Source organism: Terrapene carolina, unplaced genomic scaffold (genome assembly GCF_002925995.2).
Source record: "Terrapene carolina triunguis isolate 2854851 unplaced genomic scaffold, T_m_triunguis-2.0 Scaffold192, whole genome shotgun sequence".
NCBI lineage: Eukaryota > Metazoa > Chordata > Testudines > Emydidae > Terrapene > Terrapene triunguis.
This window is the reverse complement of record NW_020664543.1, coordinates 2,496,732-2,516,352: the sequence shown is the minus strand read 5'-3', so window position 1 is coordinate 2,516,352 and position 19,621 is coordinate 2,496,732. Positions and strand designations below refer to the sequence as shown.

Genomic DNA, 19,621 nt, shown 5'->3' with positions numbered 1-19,621 from the left:
AGCACCCTCTCCCCAGCCAGCACAGCCTTTCCCCCTCCAGTGTGGAGTCCCAGGGGACGTGTCCTCCACTACCAGGGACAGCCAGTTTGCTCTTTCAGCCTGCGGCCCCGCGGGGAGCCCAGCACCACATGGCAGAGAAGAGGCAGCAGCATTGCATGGTGCTCGCTGGCTCACTGTGCCACAGGGGAGTGTCAGCGTCCAGTGCACAAAGGGAGCTGCTGGCTCCTTGGTGCTTTTGCGGCATGACGGATTGGTCTAAACAGCAGGGATGCGAGGCCGAGTGCTTTGCTGTCCCTGGGGCTGCACTGCTGGAGTGATGGGAGGCATAGCAATGCAGCTGCTGCGCAAACAGCCAGGGCTTGGAGCAAGACCTGGTGCTCTCTGGCCCCAGGACACATGCCTGAGCTTGGTGCAACCTCTTTGGGCACAGGACTTGAGCCCTGTGTTGTGGCGCTGTCTTAGTGGAAGGTGTAAGAACCCCGGAGCAACAGCTGTGGGCTCCTCTGCCCCACACCGGGGCTCGGCGTGGCTCGCGAAGCTAGAGAGCAGCTTCAGCCCCGAAGCCACTGATTTCCGACCCTGCCAACATCAATGACAACGCTGGCTTGGCTGGCTCCCTAGACGTGCCCAGGCCTTTCTTGACTGGTACATTCTTGGGCTGACTGGCTTCCAAGGGCTACGGGCTACTCACGCCATGTGCAGAAAATATTTCCTGTTAGTGTGCTTGACTTTTCCACCATGGAACGGGCCCTTGTTCCAAGCCCTCGCGTCACTAGACCAGTTACTATTGTAGAGACTTAGCATTGGCCCCTCTTATTTGTCTCCACGCTAAGGGCCCAAGCTGCATTGCTCGTCGGCTGAGAATGCTCCTGGCCCTACCTCATTCTCCTTGCCCTCCTCCGGCCCCTCTTCCCCGTGGGCTGCGGTATCCTGTGGCTGGGAGTGTAACGAGCACCGCCCAGAGGCTCCAGATGGAGCCACCCCCATTGACTTCGATTAGGGCATTAGAGCAGGAGTTCTCAAACGTCACTGCACCGCGACCGCCCCCGCACGACACCGGGAAGGGGGACCGAAGCCCGAGCCCTGCCCCCCGGGGCGGGAGGGGGGGTAGTGGGGCAAAGCTTGAGGGCTTCAGCCCCGCCTCCCAGCAAGTCTAATGCCAGCCCTGGCGACCCCATTAAAATGGGGTTGCAACCCACTTTGGGGTCCTGCCCCACAGTTTAATAACCGCTGCATTAGAGCATCATCCCTGCTACTCTAGCCTAGGCCTTACGCAGCCTGCCATTGTGTTAGCGTCTGACTGCAGCAGAGCTGGCCGTGGTTTGGGCTCCGTTGTGCCCATTACTCCGACACCCAGCGAGCTGCACAGGGCCTTTAATGTTTTTTCTTCCAATGTGCATTACATCCCCTTGCATTTGTCAGCGTGTTCCCCTCGTTTGTGTAGGTCTCATTCACACGCCTCTCCCGTCTTGACTACATAACTTCCCGTCAGCGGCACAGTTTGCTACCTCCCTGCTCACCCCCACCCCCTCCAGCTTATTAAAATCGTACACATCACAGGCCTTAGGACGGTGCCGTGAGGCCCCCTGCTGTTAGCCGTGTGCCTGATGCACGCCTGGTCTTTGCGGGCAGGCACCTAGCCAGGTTTTGCGCCATGACAACACTTTGCTGCTCACACCCCTCCCCCAAGCGTCTTTAGCAGCCGCATGTGTAGGACCTTGTCAAAGGCCATTTGAAAGTGGAAATAAATGGTCACCTCTGGACACGTTCAATGAATTCTAGAGCTCACTGCAGCCTCAAAGCACTGAGCAGCTGTGTTGCTCCTGGCCCTTGACTTATTTCCTGACCCATGGCGGTCGGAAACCCCTGGCTGGAGCGCCAGCAGCCCAGGCCTGAGTGAGCAGCTCCATTGCGTGTCTAGCAAGATTGACTCAAGTGCCAGCAGCCCTTTGTAAGCAGGACTGTGCTGTAGTTTGATGGGCTCTCTCCTCCTGCCCCCTGGCCTTCCTCCACTCAAGCAGCTGACTGTAATTCAGTGCTTCACGTGGGCGTGAAGTGGTGCAGGAGCCACTGGCTGCCTTGCACGTGGGACGACGTAGGCGGAATAACAGTGAAAAGACTCGTCAGCAGTTAGCTTCGCCCGAGGCCCCTTTATTTCAGCACACGGTCTTGCCATGTGCTGCTCTTAAATATTCATCAGGGCTGGAGCAGCTAAGGTGACTGCAAAGACTCAGCACCGGGGAGAGCGGGGATGGATTAAAGCACCCATGAGCACTAAGCAGGTGGTTTCTTGCACCGGCAGCTTGGTGTGATGTTTAACTACCAAGGCCTCACTTCCTAGCCAGGGTGATGGACCCAGCCTTCAAGGCATCTTCTGCTGCCCCAACTGATGCTGGCTTTGCCCATAGTGTCTTGTCACCCGCTCACACGCCCTTCGCAGACAAGCAGGGAGCTGGGCCTCGCACGCCTGTATTCCCCTGGCTAGCACCTCAGGCTGCAGCATGACTCTCTTGGGCTTTAATCCTGCGGCTACCCCATGAGGCATTTGTATTTTAACCCTTTTTTAAACTTCTTTCCTGGGTCACTTGTTTGCTCACCCGCCCAAGGCTGCACCTGGAGCACTGACAGCCTGTGGGTGTTAGCAGTAGCCTTCTCACACCCACCTCCCTACACTGTGCCTTGCTTACCATGTGCACGCATCTCCTCCCTGCTAGCACAGAGTAGAGGCAAACTGAAGATGAGCTAAAATCCCCTCCTGCTGTGTGATTTCCCCCCCCCACCCCCACCCTGCTACGCCCTTCAGGTGCAACCACAGCTGGTTAGTTACTGCCTAGACCAGGGCACTGCTTTAGCTGCAAACTGCCTCCTGCTGCTTCTCTTCCCTTGGAGGAGCAAATCATTTGAATTAGTGTCCCCTCAAGACCTACAACACAGCTCACAGCTGGGGGGCTGTGCGAGGCAAAGCACTGGGGGAGGTGTTGAAGCAGCTGTTTTGGGGTGCAGGAGCCCCGTGGCATAGGCCAGGGGCAGCAAAGACCAGCCGCAGGGGAGCTCCCAGAGTAACCAGCCTCCCATGCTCTCTTCCCCAGCCAGGGAGGGAGTCAGGCCCTGGAGGGTTTCTTCAAGCATGAGGTAAGTTTTGCACTACGGCGGCTGTTAGCTGCTGCCTGCCAAGACCCTGCTCTGCAGAGCAACATGCCGCTGGATGTATAGGCCTGAAAGGTGCCTCAGGCCAAAGCGTGGTCCCAGAGCAGGCCGTGGGAGGTTAGCTAATAACTGTGCTGGGAGCAGCCCGCGCTAGGCAAGACCAGTTAATCCCTTTTCATCTCCCCTTCCTTCCTTGTGGCTATGGGGAAAGCAACTGGCAGAGGCCCAGGGTTTGGTCTATAGAGTCAAAAGCACCTGCCTCTCTAGGGCAGGATGAGGCCAGAGCTGCATCGTGGCTATTTTTTTTAAATCTAAAGGCGATTACATTGTATATTTTATCAATACGGGTCATAATTGCTGTATTTTTTATCAGTTCTGATTTCCATACAGCTCCCAGCATGTGTGTCAAATATCATTGGGCCAATAATAAAGTTTTTAAAATAGTGTCACCAGACTGCTCCACCCATCATTCCCCTGGGCGGGCTGGGCAGCTGGCTGGGAGCAGAGCCACATGTGCAGAGCAGTGCTTATTAACCTGGCTTAGGGGAGCTGGGATTACATTTTCTAACCCAAACTGTCTGCAACTGGCCTTGCCTCCCCCATGGGAGCTGGAGGGGATATGGGAGAGACCCAGCTCTGGAGTTAGGTAAGTAACATTTTCAAAGCATGTTGGTAAGGAAGCAGTTTTGCTGTAGCTCATTAACACTAGAACCAAACAAATCCTCCTTGCATTGTGAGCGGAGCTTGGAGAAGGGAGCTTGCTGCATCCTCCAGCTGCTGCTAATGTGCCCTGACCCTGAACCCCTGCGCCCGCAGGAGGGGAACCACAGCCCCGTAAAGCCCTGCTCCTTCCCAGCTGCAAGAGACGCACCAATTTCAGGAGGAAAAGAAAACTCATGCACCCAGGCCAAGGATTTGTGGGTTTTATTGCTCATAAATTACTGTTCCAAAAAGAGTAATTTCAGGGTACATGGTGCATCCGCTAGCCCGACTAGAAAGCGCAGGGAAGCAGCCAGAGCAGAGGCCCAGCACCTTACCGGGCCGTGCTAGGTGGGAAGCAAAGCTTGGCTGCCCAAGTTGAAAGCGCTCCGGCTAAGCAGGCTCCTCTAGGCAAGGCAGCCTTTCTGGGAGGGTTTGAACAGTGCTGGGAGTAGGCCAGGCAGTGCAGTGATGTACAACCCTTGGGAGCAGCCCTCAGGCCTCCCTGGCACGTGGGTTCACCCATGTGCACAGGATCCAGTGCACCCGTGGGAGGGGAGCAGGGACCAGGCCTGCTCTCTCCCTAGCCTCCCACCCAAGGCAGTCGCTATGGTAACGACATCACTATTCTGCTAGGCTCCCTCCTTCCCCGCGCTGTGGGCCAGTGACTGCAGTGCCAGCTGTTGTGCACAAACCCTCTCGCTCACACCACAGGAAGGCACAGCGTGATGGTGGGCACCGTATGGAAAGCTCCAGGACAAGAGACCCACGCCCAGAGATGTTAGGCTGGAGCTGGTCCCAGAGGAGCCCTTTGGTCCCATGATTTGTGGGAGGCCAGGTTTGAGTTCACTCAGGGTCCATTTGCGCAGCGGTTCTGTCTTTGGTCCACACAGGGAGGAATTAAGGCAAGATGGGGCCTCAGGCACACCACAGCTGGAGCCTCTTTGGCTGTCCCCAGGGGGTGGCAGAGTTAAGCTGGAGTGGGCAGTTCACATCTCCGGCAGCTATTGTTTCAGGCTGGCTGCACACTCAGGCAAGCAGCAGCACCATCGTTTACATTTTCAGCGCTCACAGACAAGAAAACGTCTTTGCAGTCAGGCACTGGGCTCCTCCTAGGACTCTAGCACTTGCAGCCCTAAACCTGGGCCAATATTTCTTATGCTTTTAGCTGGCCCTGCCTCCACATGAACCAATTACTGCATCAGCAGGGCTGCAGCCCGGCAGAACTTCACTCACGGAGCAGGAAAATGCCCACGTAAGGGCTGAGTGCAGGCCCAGAGAGAACTAGTACAGTAGAAAACAGGGGCCGTTCACTTGTGCTGACCCTTGTAGTCTCCAGGGTGTTTCGTTAGCGCTTGGCACTGCACGGGGGCCTAGTTCAGAGCAGCACAGGCTCAGGGCTTGTGTACACTCAAACTGCCGCAGGGGGGCAGCTGTAGCGCTTCGCTGAGGCTGCTCCCTAGCGCCACCACCAGGAGGGGTTAGGCCGGTTTAACGGCAGCCCTCGGGCACCAGGGAGTTATGGACTTGCGTCACCTCAGTGAGAGGAGCCCGCCCGAGCCCTCACTGACTGCTGAAAAGCAGGGGAAGTTGCAGTGCGCAGGAAGAGCAGATTAGAGTTTGAGACAACACCGTTGGACAGATTTAACCCCAGGGGGCAGGGCCCTCCAGCGTCACACCCAGCAGTGCAAGGCAGCCCATGAGGTACCTGCCGCGTGGTGCCCACTGCGTGGCTCAGGAGCTGCCCCTGCCGGGGCTGGGGGGGGCCGTGCCCGTGCAGAGCGGCTGCAGCAAGCAGCCACTGATTAGAGGGGTCAAATATACTTTCCTTTATATAAAAATACAAACACTGGACTCTGCATTTGGTTTCGTTTGCTACTCGGCATAAGCTTATTAGGAGCTAACCCTAGCGTGCAGTAACACAGGCAGCTCTAGTGCTCTGCGATGTAGCCTTAAAAAAAAAAAGTGCAAACAGACAAACTATGAAGACGGCCACCCCTTCTCCGGGCACTGTCTGATTTCTGATCTGGCCCATACTGGAGCAAGGCAGGGAAGGACCCAGCCCGGCTGCAGGGCCTGTTCACACAGGGTGTAGCGCTTGTTTTCCCCTCTCTCTTCCCTCATGCTTTAGTAAGGACACGAGGCCTGCAGACGCCTTGGTGCAAGCTCTGGGGCAGGTGGGGTGAAGTTGAGATGGCCTCACGCGGAGAGGAGGGCAGAGAGGTGGTACCAGAGATCTTTGTAACAAACAAGGGTGAGCTCAGCTAGGCAGAGGTTTCTCACTAAAGAGAGTGACACCAGCTCATACACCGAGCACTCGCGCCAGCAGCCTGGGGTGTGGGCGGCTGCTAACCAGAGCTTCCAGGGCCTGGTTCCCATCCCAAGTTCTCAGCCAGTCACTCACGGAGCTGTAAGGCTTCATCTCGCAGGGGCGTGCAAGGCAGACACTAGTGACACATGGGGAAGTGGCTACTAGCATGGGAGGGGGCTCGGGGACTGGGAATGTTTCCAGCCCAGCCCCTTTCAAGTCACAGACACTCTCCCCTTCAGCACAGAAAGCTGTCTGCAGCTGCAGCTTGGGTCTTGCAGGTCTCTGGCAAGAGACAGGGGGTTAGGACAGTGTTAGCGGGGCATGGTGCACCCTCCTACACCTCTGTTTCCTCTTCCCTCTGGTTTCACTACACATGCTTACAGGTAAGAGGGTGAGTATTACCGGTTGCCTCCGCACAGTGGGTGTTGCATCTAAAAGCCTATTGTTCTAGCTTGAATAATACCTCACCGAGCTCAATAAAATATAGACGCTGCCCCACGGGGGTGGGCTGTAAAAACATTAGCAACTGTTGAACTGACGTTCAGCAGGCCTGCCTGGGAGCGCTAGTTGTCTGCACGAGCCGTGCTAGCCAGCCCTGAGCAGCAGTTTGGGGGAGGACAGAGGCGCTTTGCACAGCTCTGCTGTTCCACTGGCCAAGAATTGCTGCAGGCTCGAAGAAGGGAAGGGGCCAAGGCTTGGCCACTCGCTGCCCTCGGCAGCTCTAAACAGCAGCAGAGGGGGTTCTGCAAGTCAGCCCAGCTCCACAGAGGGGTGTTAATAGGGCTCCTGCTAGCACAAGCGGGGTAGGCCTGACCCGCCCCATCCACACCACTATGGGTAGTGCACTACCCATGAGTCCGTGGGCCCAGGGTGGGAGCCTTGGTCCCAGGTGCCCTGCTGCCATCCTTTGAGAGGGCTGGGGTGAGGGTTACACCTCCCTGGCCTGGATCTTGCTCGGGGTAGGAGACAGGAGCGAGAGGCTGGGGATACACTGGGGGCTGCTGCTTTCCCACTCTTAAAACAGCAGCATGCTGTGGGGTCAGCATGTTCCCCCGGCTACTGCTGATCTTTCTGCCCTGGGAGAGCTGAACAGGGCTGGAAGGTACAGGCTGGGAACCCAGGGCCGTGACTGCGGTTTTACTTCCACAGCTGCCCTGACCAGAGTGAACGAATGGTAACAGAGTTTAACCCCCTCACCCTCGATCACTGCGCTGGGTACACGGGCTTTAGAGGAGAGACCATCAAAACACCGGCTTCAGCCCTTGGCTTCCAAGCAGCAGTAGCAGGTTTAAACAAACGAAGCCTAAACATAAAGTTCTGGAAAGAGAGAGACTTGCAGACAAGGCGGCTACAGTGGGTCAGATACAGCAATGCAGGCGGGAGGTGCTTGCTGGCTCCAGCAATCCCAGGGATCAGCTGATGAAAGGAGCTGACCTGTCGTTGGTCACTGTTGGTTTCAGCTGGATGTTGGCAAAAGGATTCCTGCAGAGAGAAAGGAAGGCACAGGTCAGTGGGGGAGGCGTGTATACCCTGAGCAGCACAGCTAGTACAATGGACAACAGGACAGCGAGAGACACACACAGCTTTCCCTAGGCCGCGTTACCTCGGAGAGCAGCAAACGCTGCAGCGGGGGGCAGGCTGGGCGCACACTCCTTCCAGGCTGGCTTTACTTTTAGTGTATTCGAGACCTAACCCTACGCCGTGTGTGAGCGGAACATACCCTACTTTGAAGAGGCGTGGCAGGGTCTTTCTGCCTCACCACACTCACCCACTGCGTGGCACTTCTTTAAGATGGGGAAGAATGGACAGACTCTGCTTCCTCTAATGAGAAAACCCCCTTAGTGCGAACTCTACAGCACTGAATTGTCGCAGCGATTTCTAGCATTGGGGGTTTGTACTTGGGAGAGAGAAGCGCCTCTTAGAATTTAGAGAGACAGAAAAGGTATGAGGTTATCTGGGGAGTGCAGGATTAGTTCCTATGATGCTACTTCTACTTGTCCAGGCTATTTTTAAAATCCCAAAGGATGGGGCTTCCCTCAGTTCCCTGGAATCTGAAGGAGAAGTGGTTTCAAACACCAACCAACAGCTACGTCTATGGATCTGCATTAGGATCAGGACTGCTGGAGGTACAGACCTATGTTCCTTACATGGAGAAGCTGAGGGATTACAATGACAGGCTACCTGATCTCAGGAAGCTGAGATGGCAGAGAGGAGATTGAGGAGTTACCACTATGCACAGGATGGACTCTCCCAAGGCGGTCAGAGCTCAACTAAGCCTCCTTGCAGGAGGAAGGACGGACGGTGGTTTCCACCCAGACAACAAGCCAGCTGGAGGAAGCTCACCAATTTATCTTGGCATGTGCTCTGAGGGAGTTTCACAGCAGCTGGGCTGAAATTTGCAAGGGGAGGTGGCATGAAAGGAGACACTTGAATTTGACCGGACCAAACATTTAAACAAAAAAAACATTCCAGTTCCAGTCCTTCAGCCACACGAAAGAAACGCAGCTTCGTTAACGCTTCAAAGCCAGCCATGCTGTGCGTTACATCTTACACGCACACCTGGCTGGCCGATGCATGTTCATGATATGATTTATAACCCCCGGCACTTGTATTGGCCTTGCAACTGCTTGATAACCAAGCAGGGTGCTCATGCTCCCGTTGCTGGAGCTCTGGAGACCCCCCTACCTGGGACTTTCAGCTCACTCCCCTAATTGCATCAGCGCGGGGCACAGCCTGCACGGGCCAAGGAGTCCGTGCAGAGAAGTGGGTGGAGGAGAGAAGTCAGCCAGAGCACCGGGGAGGGGGCCAGCAGAAGACAGCCGGCCCTGAGCCTGGGCCACTTTCCCCCGGATGGCTCCTCAGCCTGGCCAGAGCACAGGAGATTAATAAAGCAAAATACAGATCAGCTCTGAACACAGCAGCACAAAAATCTCCTCAAGGAAAAAGAAGAGGCCCCAGCCCAGGGCTTTTGTCGGTTACTGCCCCGGAGCCGGTCAGTATTTGTAGACCACCAGGGGTTCTTCCTACACCACATCACATCACATCACACCACACCACAGACAACAGCTCTGCAGACAGACACAGCAGCAAACACATTCTCCCGCCAGGTTTAGAGGATAAGAGCGGAGGAGACAAGTCATGGCTGGGTAGGATCCGTCAGGAAGGCACCGAGCCGATCACAACCCGAGGAGCGGAAAGAACAGCCGCACCTCCTGCCCAGGAGACGCTGACCTCCAGTGACCCCTCTCCCTGGGTTCATCCCTCCTCCTGCCCCCCTAAGGGCAGGGCCACTCTGGCTAATCCATTAGACCCTCCACCAAGAGGACAGGCTGCTCCCCTACTTTATTACACCCTTTTGCTTCCAACCCCTTTGGCACCAGTCGGGGGAGGGGGAGAAATCAAAGAGCAGGTCAGGACTGAAGCGTGCCTGGCTGGGGGTGAAGGACAACGTACAGCTCTAGGGGGGATGAAGAGAAGCTGCTGCAATGCACAGACACTCTTGGGCTGCTTCCCAGGCCGGGTGGCAGCACTCCTTGGGTAGGTGCAGGGCTGCCAGAGGCCGGCAGGTTTGGGATGCACTTTAGGATGTAAATACCAGGGCAGCTCCAAGGGGCTGTTTGCATGCAGCTGCATCCCCACCCCTCCTCTAACCAGCTCTGTCCTGCTGCTCCTTCCAGACCATGGCTCTTCTCCCTTCCACTAGCTCTCGCCATCCCTTCCACCCTACTCATTGACCAGTCCCCCTCGCTTCCCCCCAGGCTTCAGAGCCCGACCTGGAACATCTACTCAGTTTTAGGGCCATAGGGTAAAAGCCTGCAGCTGTACCCCTGGGTGCTAAGATACACTGCTATGCGGTCTCCCCCCCCATGGTGTAGATGTACCCGTATAAGCTGCTGAGGGTCTTGACCAGAGATCCTATTCTTGTTTGACAGTCAGGCTGGGTGAGGCAAACGTGGGAGGAAAAGCACAAGTGAGGTTAAAACTTGGCACAGTGCAACAATTTTAGGCTCAACAATTACTTGAAGGCAGCATTTGCTCTTTAGCAATCTCATAGCGCTGCTGGAAGGGTGACATGGTGAGGCACCCAGGAGCAGTGTGTCTCGGGGGGGCACAGAGACCACTCAGCAGGGAGCCACAAAAGATGTTCCTGGCGGAGGGGGAGGGATCTTTAAGGAGCTTACTTTTGGGGTACCTGAATGTTGAGTTGCTCCCTCTGAACTGCAACCCCTCTCATCGCTGAGGGCCCCACTTCCATACCCAGCAGCCCTGGCTGCAGACAAGGAGCCTTGGAGGGTCCCATCAACACTCCCAGCCTGGCTGCAAAGCAAGAGCCGGAGCCTTTTTGTGGTGTTGCTTCTCTGCTCCTCACCCCCCTTCTAAATCCGGTGCTCCAGGGTTTCACTCTGCTGCTCCCCCCATGCCCTCAGCAGCTAGTGCAGCCCTGTGTCTTGAAACACTAGGTCTAGCAAAACGTTAGCTAGGGAGAAGCATCCCAAATGGTCTCCGTAGGGGTCAGATGGGCTGGAGAGTGTGTGCGCGCACAGGATGGGGTGTGTGTGTGTGTGTGGGGGGGGGGAAGTTGAGGAAATCAGGGACCGTAGTTTAAGGATGAAAAATACTGTGGGGAGGGGCAGGGGCATTAGGAGCAGGGATCTGGCCCTCCTTTTCTCACTGTGGTTCTCTAGGTTATCCCCACACTCACCAAGCAAACACGAGCGGCTGCCCCACTGCTCCCTGGGCCCGAGAGCAGGGTAAAGGCCTTGCTGGCCAAGAAACCTACTAGTATGAAGCCTCTGTTTAAAATCCAGAACTTCAGCCCCCAGCACCAACACAGGAAGAGTGGCTCAGCCTTCCAGCAGTGCTAGGGGAAGGGTAATCGCACCTCCCCAAGGCCCAGCTCCCTGGTGCAGCACCAGCTCTTCTTTAAATCGTGGCTTGGTTTCCAGCAAGAAGATTAACTCCCTGTTTTCAAGCCAAAGTGATTAGTTTCCCCACCTAATTTATGCAGATTCTCAGGTTGCTTTTTTCCTAGGATGCCTGGAGAATTGATGTCGCGTGAAAGGAATGAAAAGGTGACAATGACTCACCAGGGATTATTTAACCATCTTTGTTCTGGCAAAGCAGAGAGGTGGATCAGAGCCTGCAGCATCCCCCCAAATCTCAGACTCAAAAAACAACTTCGGGCTTGGGGGAGGGGGGAGGAGGCTGGAGCTCCTGGAAGTGCTATGCAAGGAAACCTCCCCTCCCCCTCAGCCTCCTGCTACTACAGCCCTTGGCTACTGCTGAACAAAGGCCACCAATCAGCCCTGGGAGACTAGATGGAGGCTACCAAACTAACGGTCACTGTACCAAAGCCGATGTTGACCCGCAGCTCTGCAGAGTGGAGGGCAATGGACATTAACTCTACCATCACCCCCAAACCACCTGTTAAATAGTGAAAAGGTAGGTTTTCTATCCCTACGTGCCAGAAGACTGGGAAAAGGCTGTGCAAAATGGCAATGAAGTGCCAGTCACCGGAGGTGCATCTGATGCGGTGAACATCACCGTGACCCAGTGATGGCAGCAGACGCTGGGACTCACTGAAGACCTAAAACCAAGATGGGTTGTTATTTAAAGGGGAGAATTCTAAAAAGCAGGAATACGCCAAAGATGCTCATTGCCCAGCCATGGAAGCATGAAACCAGAAGGCTGCGCACGCTCTGCCCCAGCAGTGCGGGAGGGAGGGGTGGAGACGGGGCAGGCACTATGCATCGAGCCGTGCAGATACAGGTGTGGCTAGAGAGACGGGCACATTGAGGCTTATATGGAACGACAGTGTAGGAAGAGGAATCCATTTCAGGAGCCCCAGGAAGGCAGAGAGGCTTCCACCAATGGGTTTAGGTGCAAGCGAGTGATTGAGCCCAGTTAGGAGCTGTGCTCTGAACTGACTGGCATTGCCTGGCGATGGACATTAGTGAAAGACAAGACAGTGCCCATCCAGCGTTCGCTCGGATTGATGGTCACAGTGAGCAGATCAAGGACCCATTTTGCTCCCTCCCTCCCCCGTTCATTAGCCTGGTGCTGAGCCGCCAGGTTCTGACCAGTCAGTACAAAGCACTGCAATAGTGAGGGGTTTGGCACATAAAACTGTGAACTTACTAACTAGTCAGGGACATCAAAACCTGGCCACTTCAACATCGGGGCTGTAATGGAAACAAAAGGCAGTTTGTAGGACGTGTTTAATACGCACTCAGCAGCCTTAGTGAGAAATAAAAAGGGTATCTGGTTAATTAGAGAAGCTAGGCTAGGAGCCGGCTGCTCCCCTGGGATCGCTCCACTCCCAGGAGAGGTCACCGGCTGGGTTACATGCTTCTTCAGACACAGGATGCAAAAAAGGAAAAGTTGTATTTGTTATTAATACTTATCACTTATACAGCACTTAAGACACAAACTCTTCCTCATCACAACCCCCTTGTGAAGATTGCAATGAAGGACAAACCCAGTTAGATCCTCTATATGCCAGTCATGGGAAAGATACCCTGCAGCATTCCCACCCTGCACCAGACTCCTCTCAGAACTCACTTTCCCCTTCATACAAGTTTGCAAAGGGGAAAAAAAAGAAAAAAAGACCCATTTACTTTCAGTTAACGGCATTCAAACCTCCTGAGTGACACCCAAATGCAGTTTGGAAAGAGCTGCATTTGGTTTTGTGGTATTACCCACAAGCCATATTGCAAAGCAACTAATTCTAGGTTTATCCTGTACTGGAGATCAGCAAGTCATTCACCTGCAACAGCGAGCCTTTCAAGACAAATCAAGACACTGGCTGAGCATGGGGACTATGTATTTAAACACTATTACAGCCGCTTCCATTCAGCAATTGACTTTAAGGCAAATTGCCAGACCTGCAAACTGACCAGAGAAACTGGGTAAGGAAAAAGGTCATTTTCTGGCCCTTCAAGATCATGGGGAATGGAAAAAAATATATATATATGGCAGAGGCAGTCTGGTGATTGGTCAGTGATATAGGCATGAAAGCTGAAAAAACCACCAAGGCCCAACTCAATGCAATAAATAAAACTTTTATTCAAACAATAACTCAGTACAGGGCACATTTCTCTTCAGCTTTTAAAAAAGGTTTTCAGCACTTTACAATCTTCATACAAGTTTTGCTAATTTTCTACATTCATTCATTTAGCACGGAATATCCTGGATTAAAAATCTTTAGCAAAATTATGACATCAACGCAGGAGGTTCTTATTACATATGCCCATAGTCTATTATATAAAACAAACAAAAAAAACCTTTTCTGTGTGTGATGTGTGTGTGTATATTGCCAGCAATGTCCTAGTAAACAGGCATGTAAAGAGGTTTTAAAATCACATCAGAAAGAGGAAGTGTGTACAGCTTTGCAATGAAGACTTTCACCGGAACTGAAAGGGTTAAGTCTGTACTCTGGGAGTGGGCCACTTACTGACTTCTCCGCACTCAGTGATTGAAGAAGCAATACCAGTAGCCATTAATTCCAATCCTACTGTGTTTGTCTCTAAAGTTATCAAGACACACAAAGAAGATTGACAGGATTTAGGAAATTAAACACTGGAATTCTTCTCCCCTCCAGCCACCCTCCCAAGAAAAAAACCAAACCAAAAAACAGTTGTTTTTTTTAAAGTCCAATTTCAAAATGCAAGAGAGTCTTTGGATTGCTCTGGCAAGCTGCATAATCCCATGATTTATCCCCCAGAGCACGAACGTGAGGTAACAATACCTTGCTACAAAATATACAACAAAAGAAAGAATGAACCTTCCAACAATGCTGCTTGAGTCAGCCCTGGTGGTTTAATTAGATGGAGCAGAGTAACTGTCCAACCCCCACCAAGAACCAACTATTTCTCTCTGAGGCCTAAACCTCTGCACTATCCACTTTTCTTAAAGCAACCATGTCGAGTTTGGTTGAATTAAAGTGGATGCCACCCAGAGAGGGAAATGACCAAACCTCTCTAGTGTCTACACCTGCCTTCCCCTTAGAAACAGGAAATTGGCATCAGAATGAAGTGGAAAGGATAGTTAAAGTAACAGTACGTATACCATAGGCCATGCATATTTGTTCAGTATTGGAAATGGTTTCTTCCATTTTGTTAGGACGGTGTGGCTCATGTTAAGCCTCAGAAAAGGGATAGTGCATCTTTGAACATTCACAAAGTACAAAAACTGGATCTGCCCAGTAACTGTAAACTGCATCCAGGCTGCTCCAGAAATTAGCACACCCTGTTTGGCAGTTCCTGCTCTGAAAGGCTTCACAAAACAAGGGCATTGTAAACATCAGGGAGGGGAAGGTAGCAGCACCATGGTTTCCTTGGATGATCACAAGAGTTAAAAATCCAAACTAAGAAGAAGTATAAAAGGAGAAAAGAAAAGAGGGAAAGAAGCAGAAAACTCTTCAAAGCAGCAGTTGCCATTTCTAGCCAGGTGTCCTCACACAGTTGATACCAAAGTGCCATTGCCACTGTGGAATAGAAAGCACAGGAAGACTGCCAGACTGCACTTCACTGCAAAGAGCATCAGATGGACAACAACACACTTATTGCAATGCAGTATCCCTTTTCCGGAGCTCAGGTTAGTCCTCTGCGCCCTGGCTTTACCCTACAACTTCCCTAGAACAGCTGGCTGAGAACGCAGAGCGCATTACGCTTTTGCTTAAAGCGAACCATCTCTTGAGAGCGCTCTGAGCAACTCCTGCAGTTGCTCCATGTGCGACTTCTCTGGCTGTCCCCCAGTGAGGGAGAGGAACCACATGCAGCCCTGGCGTTCGGGTTCAGATCCTGCTCATCACAACTGGTGGCCATTTCACTCACAACATGGCAAAAAGTGGGAGGTTTCTTCTCTCTTTATTTTGAAATATTTCAGTTCCTCCCACCAACGCAGGGCTCAAACTAGTGAACCCCTATCCCCGGGCAAGAGGCTGCTTTCCCTTTACTCAACGAGAGCGTTCCGAACGCAGGCAGAAGGGCCTGCATTCTGGAGACAGACCTTCCCATTCTGTTATACTTTGGGCTGAGTCCCCATCGGGGCAGGAGAGAGCGGAGTGAGAGTGTCTAGAGGGGAAAGTACCAAGAGAAGATACTCTAGCAATGTCCAGAAAGGCTGCCCCAGTTTGAACCGGTGGAATGTGAGACGTTGGCGGTGCTGATGTTCCCTTCGGATTAGCCTGCTTTTGAGAAGTGAGAACTGCTCATCTGCTGCAGAGTCTCTGAGCCAAGTAGTGACCCTGGGAGAGGCCAAAGCTGTGCTTGGAACAGGCCGACACAAGCTAGATACGTTTGGACTCTTCTCCTAGGAGACTCATGGTTGCCCCACACGCAGATGACAAATTCAGATTTATCAATGCCTAAATTATCTAACCCCATGTTTACGTCTAAACTGCCACATCTAGCATCACCTGCTTGCGTGCCAGCGTATGGCTACCTCCCAGAATGCGTCCTGCCAAGGGATACTGCAGCGTTGTTTACTGTACCCAGCGCTCTGAACATTATGATTCACTTTACTGAACACGATGGGAAATAGAGAGGCTTACCTGCTTCCAGCTCTCGTCCCATAGTCCTCAAGGCCCTATGGGAGAAAAAGAAACCAACCGTGAGACGGCAGAGAGACAGGCTTTGCCATTAGATGGCACTGGAAGGACACAACAGAAGCAAATACACTGGGCCCCAATGGCTTTCAGGCTCAGAGCCGAAGCATCGGGGTATTAGAAAGCAGAGAGTGATGAAGGTGATTGAAATGGGGTTTAATGCAGCATGGAGTAAAGTGACACTCATCTCTGCAGAGCGTGTGACTTTACACAACAAGGTCGGTTACAGGAAAGGCAGAAGGAATCTAGCTCCTGCCGTCCGGCTCCACCTTGCTACAGAGATCCCGTAACTATCAAGGAGCGTCACACGCACTTTGAAAGGGACAAAGTAAGAAGTTAGGCGCACACTGGTGAAATGGTCTGTGAAAAGTGTGTTTCTTGTAACCGAATCCCACCAGAAATTGCAGCGCTCTGGGCTGTCGGCTGCTTGGACTGGTACTGAATAGCATTATGCTGTGGGTGGCCGGAGGGGGAGGACAGAAAGGGGGAGCCTACAGCCTTCTGTGGAACAGATGGACGTGGCACTCTAGTGCAGGGGACCCTGGATGTTCCATCCCCGTGCCAGGATCTGTGCGGAGGGAGAAGGGGGGCCGGCAGAGGAGACGACAGTAGCTCTCTTCTTGGTGAGCAATACTGGGTTATGAGTCAAGACCAATGAGTCCTGCACCCGCTACTCAGGTCCCTGGGATCCGAGAAGCAGGTTCTGGCAGTCCAGGAATAGATTATTTTTGATACAAATATCTGTCCTCGCCAAACACCCCTGCAGAGAGCCAGTTCCTCGTTCAGCTCATCTGGCGCCAACTAGCAAGACGTGAGACTGTTCCCCCCCCCACACTGTGCTTCAGCTGCAGGCACAGAAGTGGGGCTCAGTTTCCCAGCTTGGGCATAGCTTTTCGCAAGCTCCTGGTGGAGTGGCCAGGAGCTAACATGCCGGTCCTCTGCTCACTGTCTCAAGAAGGGGCAGATTGCTGACTTGGGGAGCTCGGCCCATCCTGGGACTTGCAGTCTGGCTGTGGCAGCCGGCACCGCGTGGCCCCATGCTGGAGCCAGCCTGAGATCTATTTAACGTCAATGTTCGCTTTGCATCTGTTCCAGCCGAGTAACAGAATGATTATTTTTTAGTCTGTTTGTGGGGCCTGCTGAGCCCCCAGGACCCACGGTAACGCGGACACGGCCCAGGAAGCCGGGGGAGGGCGGTTCTGAACGGAGAGCTTGGTCTTTTCAAGTAAAAATCCTGCCTCACGTCCCTGGCCTGAGGCGGCCATTCTACCTAGTTACCTCTCGTCTACGAATACCAACCCCAACTCCTCGCCCACAGCTTCCCACCTCACAAGCCTATGTTGTCTCATGCTGCTCTGTCCAGCAGTGACAAAGGATCAACTTATTCATCTCAGGAGTCCTTTAAAGCTCATACATTAGCAAGGGGCTCTGATAACTGCTGGTCTCGGGTGGGGCTGGGGCGCCAGGGGCTTTCTCCACCTCAAAATCTATGGATACGACCCGTAACTCATTTCTGGTGGGAGGCTCTCATGGAAGCAGCAAGTGTTGTCGATTGGGAGTTTATGCTGCCATTTTGTGCCATTCTGTGTGTCTCACCCATCTTCTCCAAGTCAGCCAACTGGCTCATCTTCTCCATCACTTTGGCTTTCCTCTCCCACTATAATTTTTGAAAGGGGGGGGGGGGGGGGGGTTTTTTTTATTCCCCCCTGGGGGGGGCCGGGAAGGAAAAAGATCATGGAGCTCTGGGTAAGCTACGAAGAATCATCTGGCAAAAACAGCAAAGGCTGGTAAACCCCAATGGAAACATCGCTTTCGTTTGGACTTACAGTTGACCTAGTGTAAGGCTTGTAGTGAGCAGATGGCAGTTGGCACAGGCCACGGGAGTATTCTTTAATTGCACAACCATAGGGCATAAGGTAGTCCTATAAATAATGAACACAGGCCTGTTGGAGAGTAACCCTCATTCACTTGCAATAGGCCAACATCAAAGTAAAACATTGAAAATAAAATTAACACCCTCCCACATCTACTTCCACTGTAAAAACAGCTCTTCATGGTGCTGCAGCCAGGGCTCCCACCAGCGCCAGGGCCATAGAGACTCCAGTACGTAAAACCCTCCTCCCACTCACTGCTGCACATCACAGAAACCAGGGAAGGCCACTCAGTTCAGTATGGGGAGAATACGGGCACTGGCTGTCTCCTGGGGGGTGCATTCCCTGCGTTCCCTGGTTTAGTGCATTCCCACAAGCTCTTCCCAGCTGACCGGCATTCCACACGCCCATCCTTTGACGGCACATCTGAACAGCCAAGGAGAGTGAGCCAAGAGGTTGGGGCAGACGCCTGTACCTAGAGCAGAGCTAAAGGCACGCAGGAACCCTGCCCTGGATTAATACTGCAACCCACAGCGGCTACAGGAAGGAGTCTGGAAATCATTGTCTGATCTGCTACATTAAATGGGGATTCAACAGCCTGAAGCTGCCCAAGAGGAGGGTAGGGGAGAGGTTGTGTTGGTGCTTTTGGGGGGTTTGTTGGGGTGGTTTTTTAAACCCTCCCCCAAGCGTTTTCCCCAAATGCAGCCACTCCCCTTATTTAGTTAAGACTAGAAAAAACAACATTGAGGTAAAAATTTCAAGAGGGCCTAAATGAGTTAGGAGCCTAAGCCCCATTTTGGGGGCAGATTTTTAAAGGTATTTAGGTGCCTAACTCCCATTATTTCAATGGAAGTTCAGCACCTAAATACCTTTAAAAATCTGCCCATGGGAGCTAAAGGCTCATCCAAAGTCAATAGGATTTAGGCTCCCAAGTCATTTATGAAAATGGGACTTGGGCGTGTTTGAAAATTTCACCCAGGGGTGTCTATTGCGAACGGAAACCATCAGGCACAACTCCCGCATCCCCAAGGGAAACCCACACGACGGATCGACAGCAGCAACAGGCGCTAACCCAACAGCTTCGCCCCCTACCCGAACAACACTGCTGCTGTTAAAGCCATTTCTCATGGCATTCAAGGGCTGTTCGGTTTAACTCCCCCGCCGGCCCCCAAGACTCCAGAACGCCGGCTCTCCCGGCAGCTCTCCCGCTGGAGGCAAGCGATTAACGCGCACTCACTCTCTGCATCCACAGGTTACCGATTCCCCCCGGGCTCCCGGCACCTCACCTGGGAGAAGGCAGGCACTGCCACGCTGTACGGTCTCTGTTTGAAAGTGCTGACAGGTTGTGGTGGGAAGACCCGGGATGAGGACACGCCGTAGTCTGGCGGCGGGATGGCGATGTCGTCCTTATCCAGCAAGTTGCCCGTGCTACTGCTTTTCCCTGGTTGCAAGCTACAACAGGAAAATCATCAATCAACCAACCGCCACCCACACACGCTTTCCTGCCATTGCTAGGCTCCCCTGGGGATCCTGCCCAGTGGCGCTGGTGCTAGCCACGTATTTAGCGCCGCAGCCCAGGTGTCACAGGGGCCTCAAGCAGGGAGCACAGCGAAATCCCGTGGCACATTTTAGCCTAGACGCTCACTAACCAGGGGCAATTATTTATCATTCACAATTGTGACGGAGTCCTCTGCAGACATGCAGGGCTGCTGGAGCCGTGTTGGTCCCAGGACATGAGAGAGAGAAGGTAAGGGAGATAATCTCTTTTATTAGACCCATTTCTGTTGGTGAGAGGGGCAAGCTGTGGAGCGTACACCAAGCTCTTCTGGGAGAGCTGGTTTCTCCTCTACAGACAGTCACTTCTCCAGCAGATAAGACTAATCCAGCAGTTCTCAGCCTTCCCTGTATCAGGGCTCCCCTTCCATCTAGCCTGGACCCCCTCCCATTTAGCAGTAATGGACAGGGAAAAATCACAGCCTCCCACAC

The 19,621-nt window shown here is 53.2% G+C and overlaps 1 protein-coding gene across 4 annotated transcripts in view; it reads right to left on the bottom strand.

Moving 5' to 3' along the window:
• Nucleotides 1-4,056: 4,056 nt before the first annotated feature.
• Nucleotides 4,057-19,621, bottom strand: part of BAIAP2 (BAR/IMD domain containing adaptor protein 2) — a 72,842-nt gene continuing 57,277 nt past the window's right edge. The window contains exons 11-14 of one of the 4 annotated variants that reach the window (XM_024201514.2): nt 18,922-19,087; nt 15,711-15,745; nt 12,296-12,339; nt 7,553-7,639 (exon numbers count right to left, since the gene is read on the bottom strand). In XM_024201514.2, coding sequence (XP_024057282.1) covers nt 12,312-12,339; nt 15,711-15,745; nt 18,922-19,087 — 229 coding nt within the window. In that variant the 3' untranslated portion in view covers nt 7,553-7,639; nt 12,296-12,311. Of the gene's footprint in view, nt 7,640-12,295; nt 12,340-13,259; nt 13,683-13,720; nt 14,643-15,710; nt 15,746-18,921; nt 19,088-19,621 lie in introns of those variants that run through there. The other 3 variants (XM_024201515.1, XM_024201512.1, XM_024201513.1) reach the window with 3 other exon arrangements.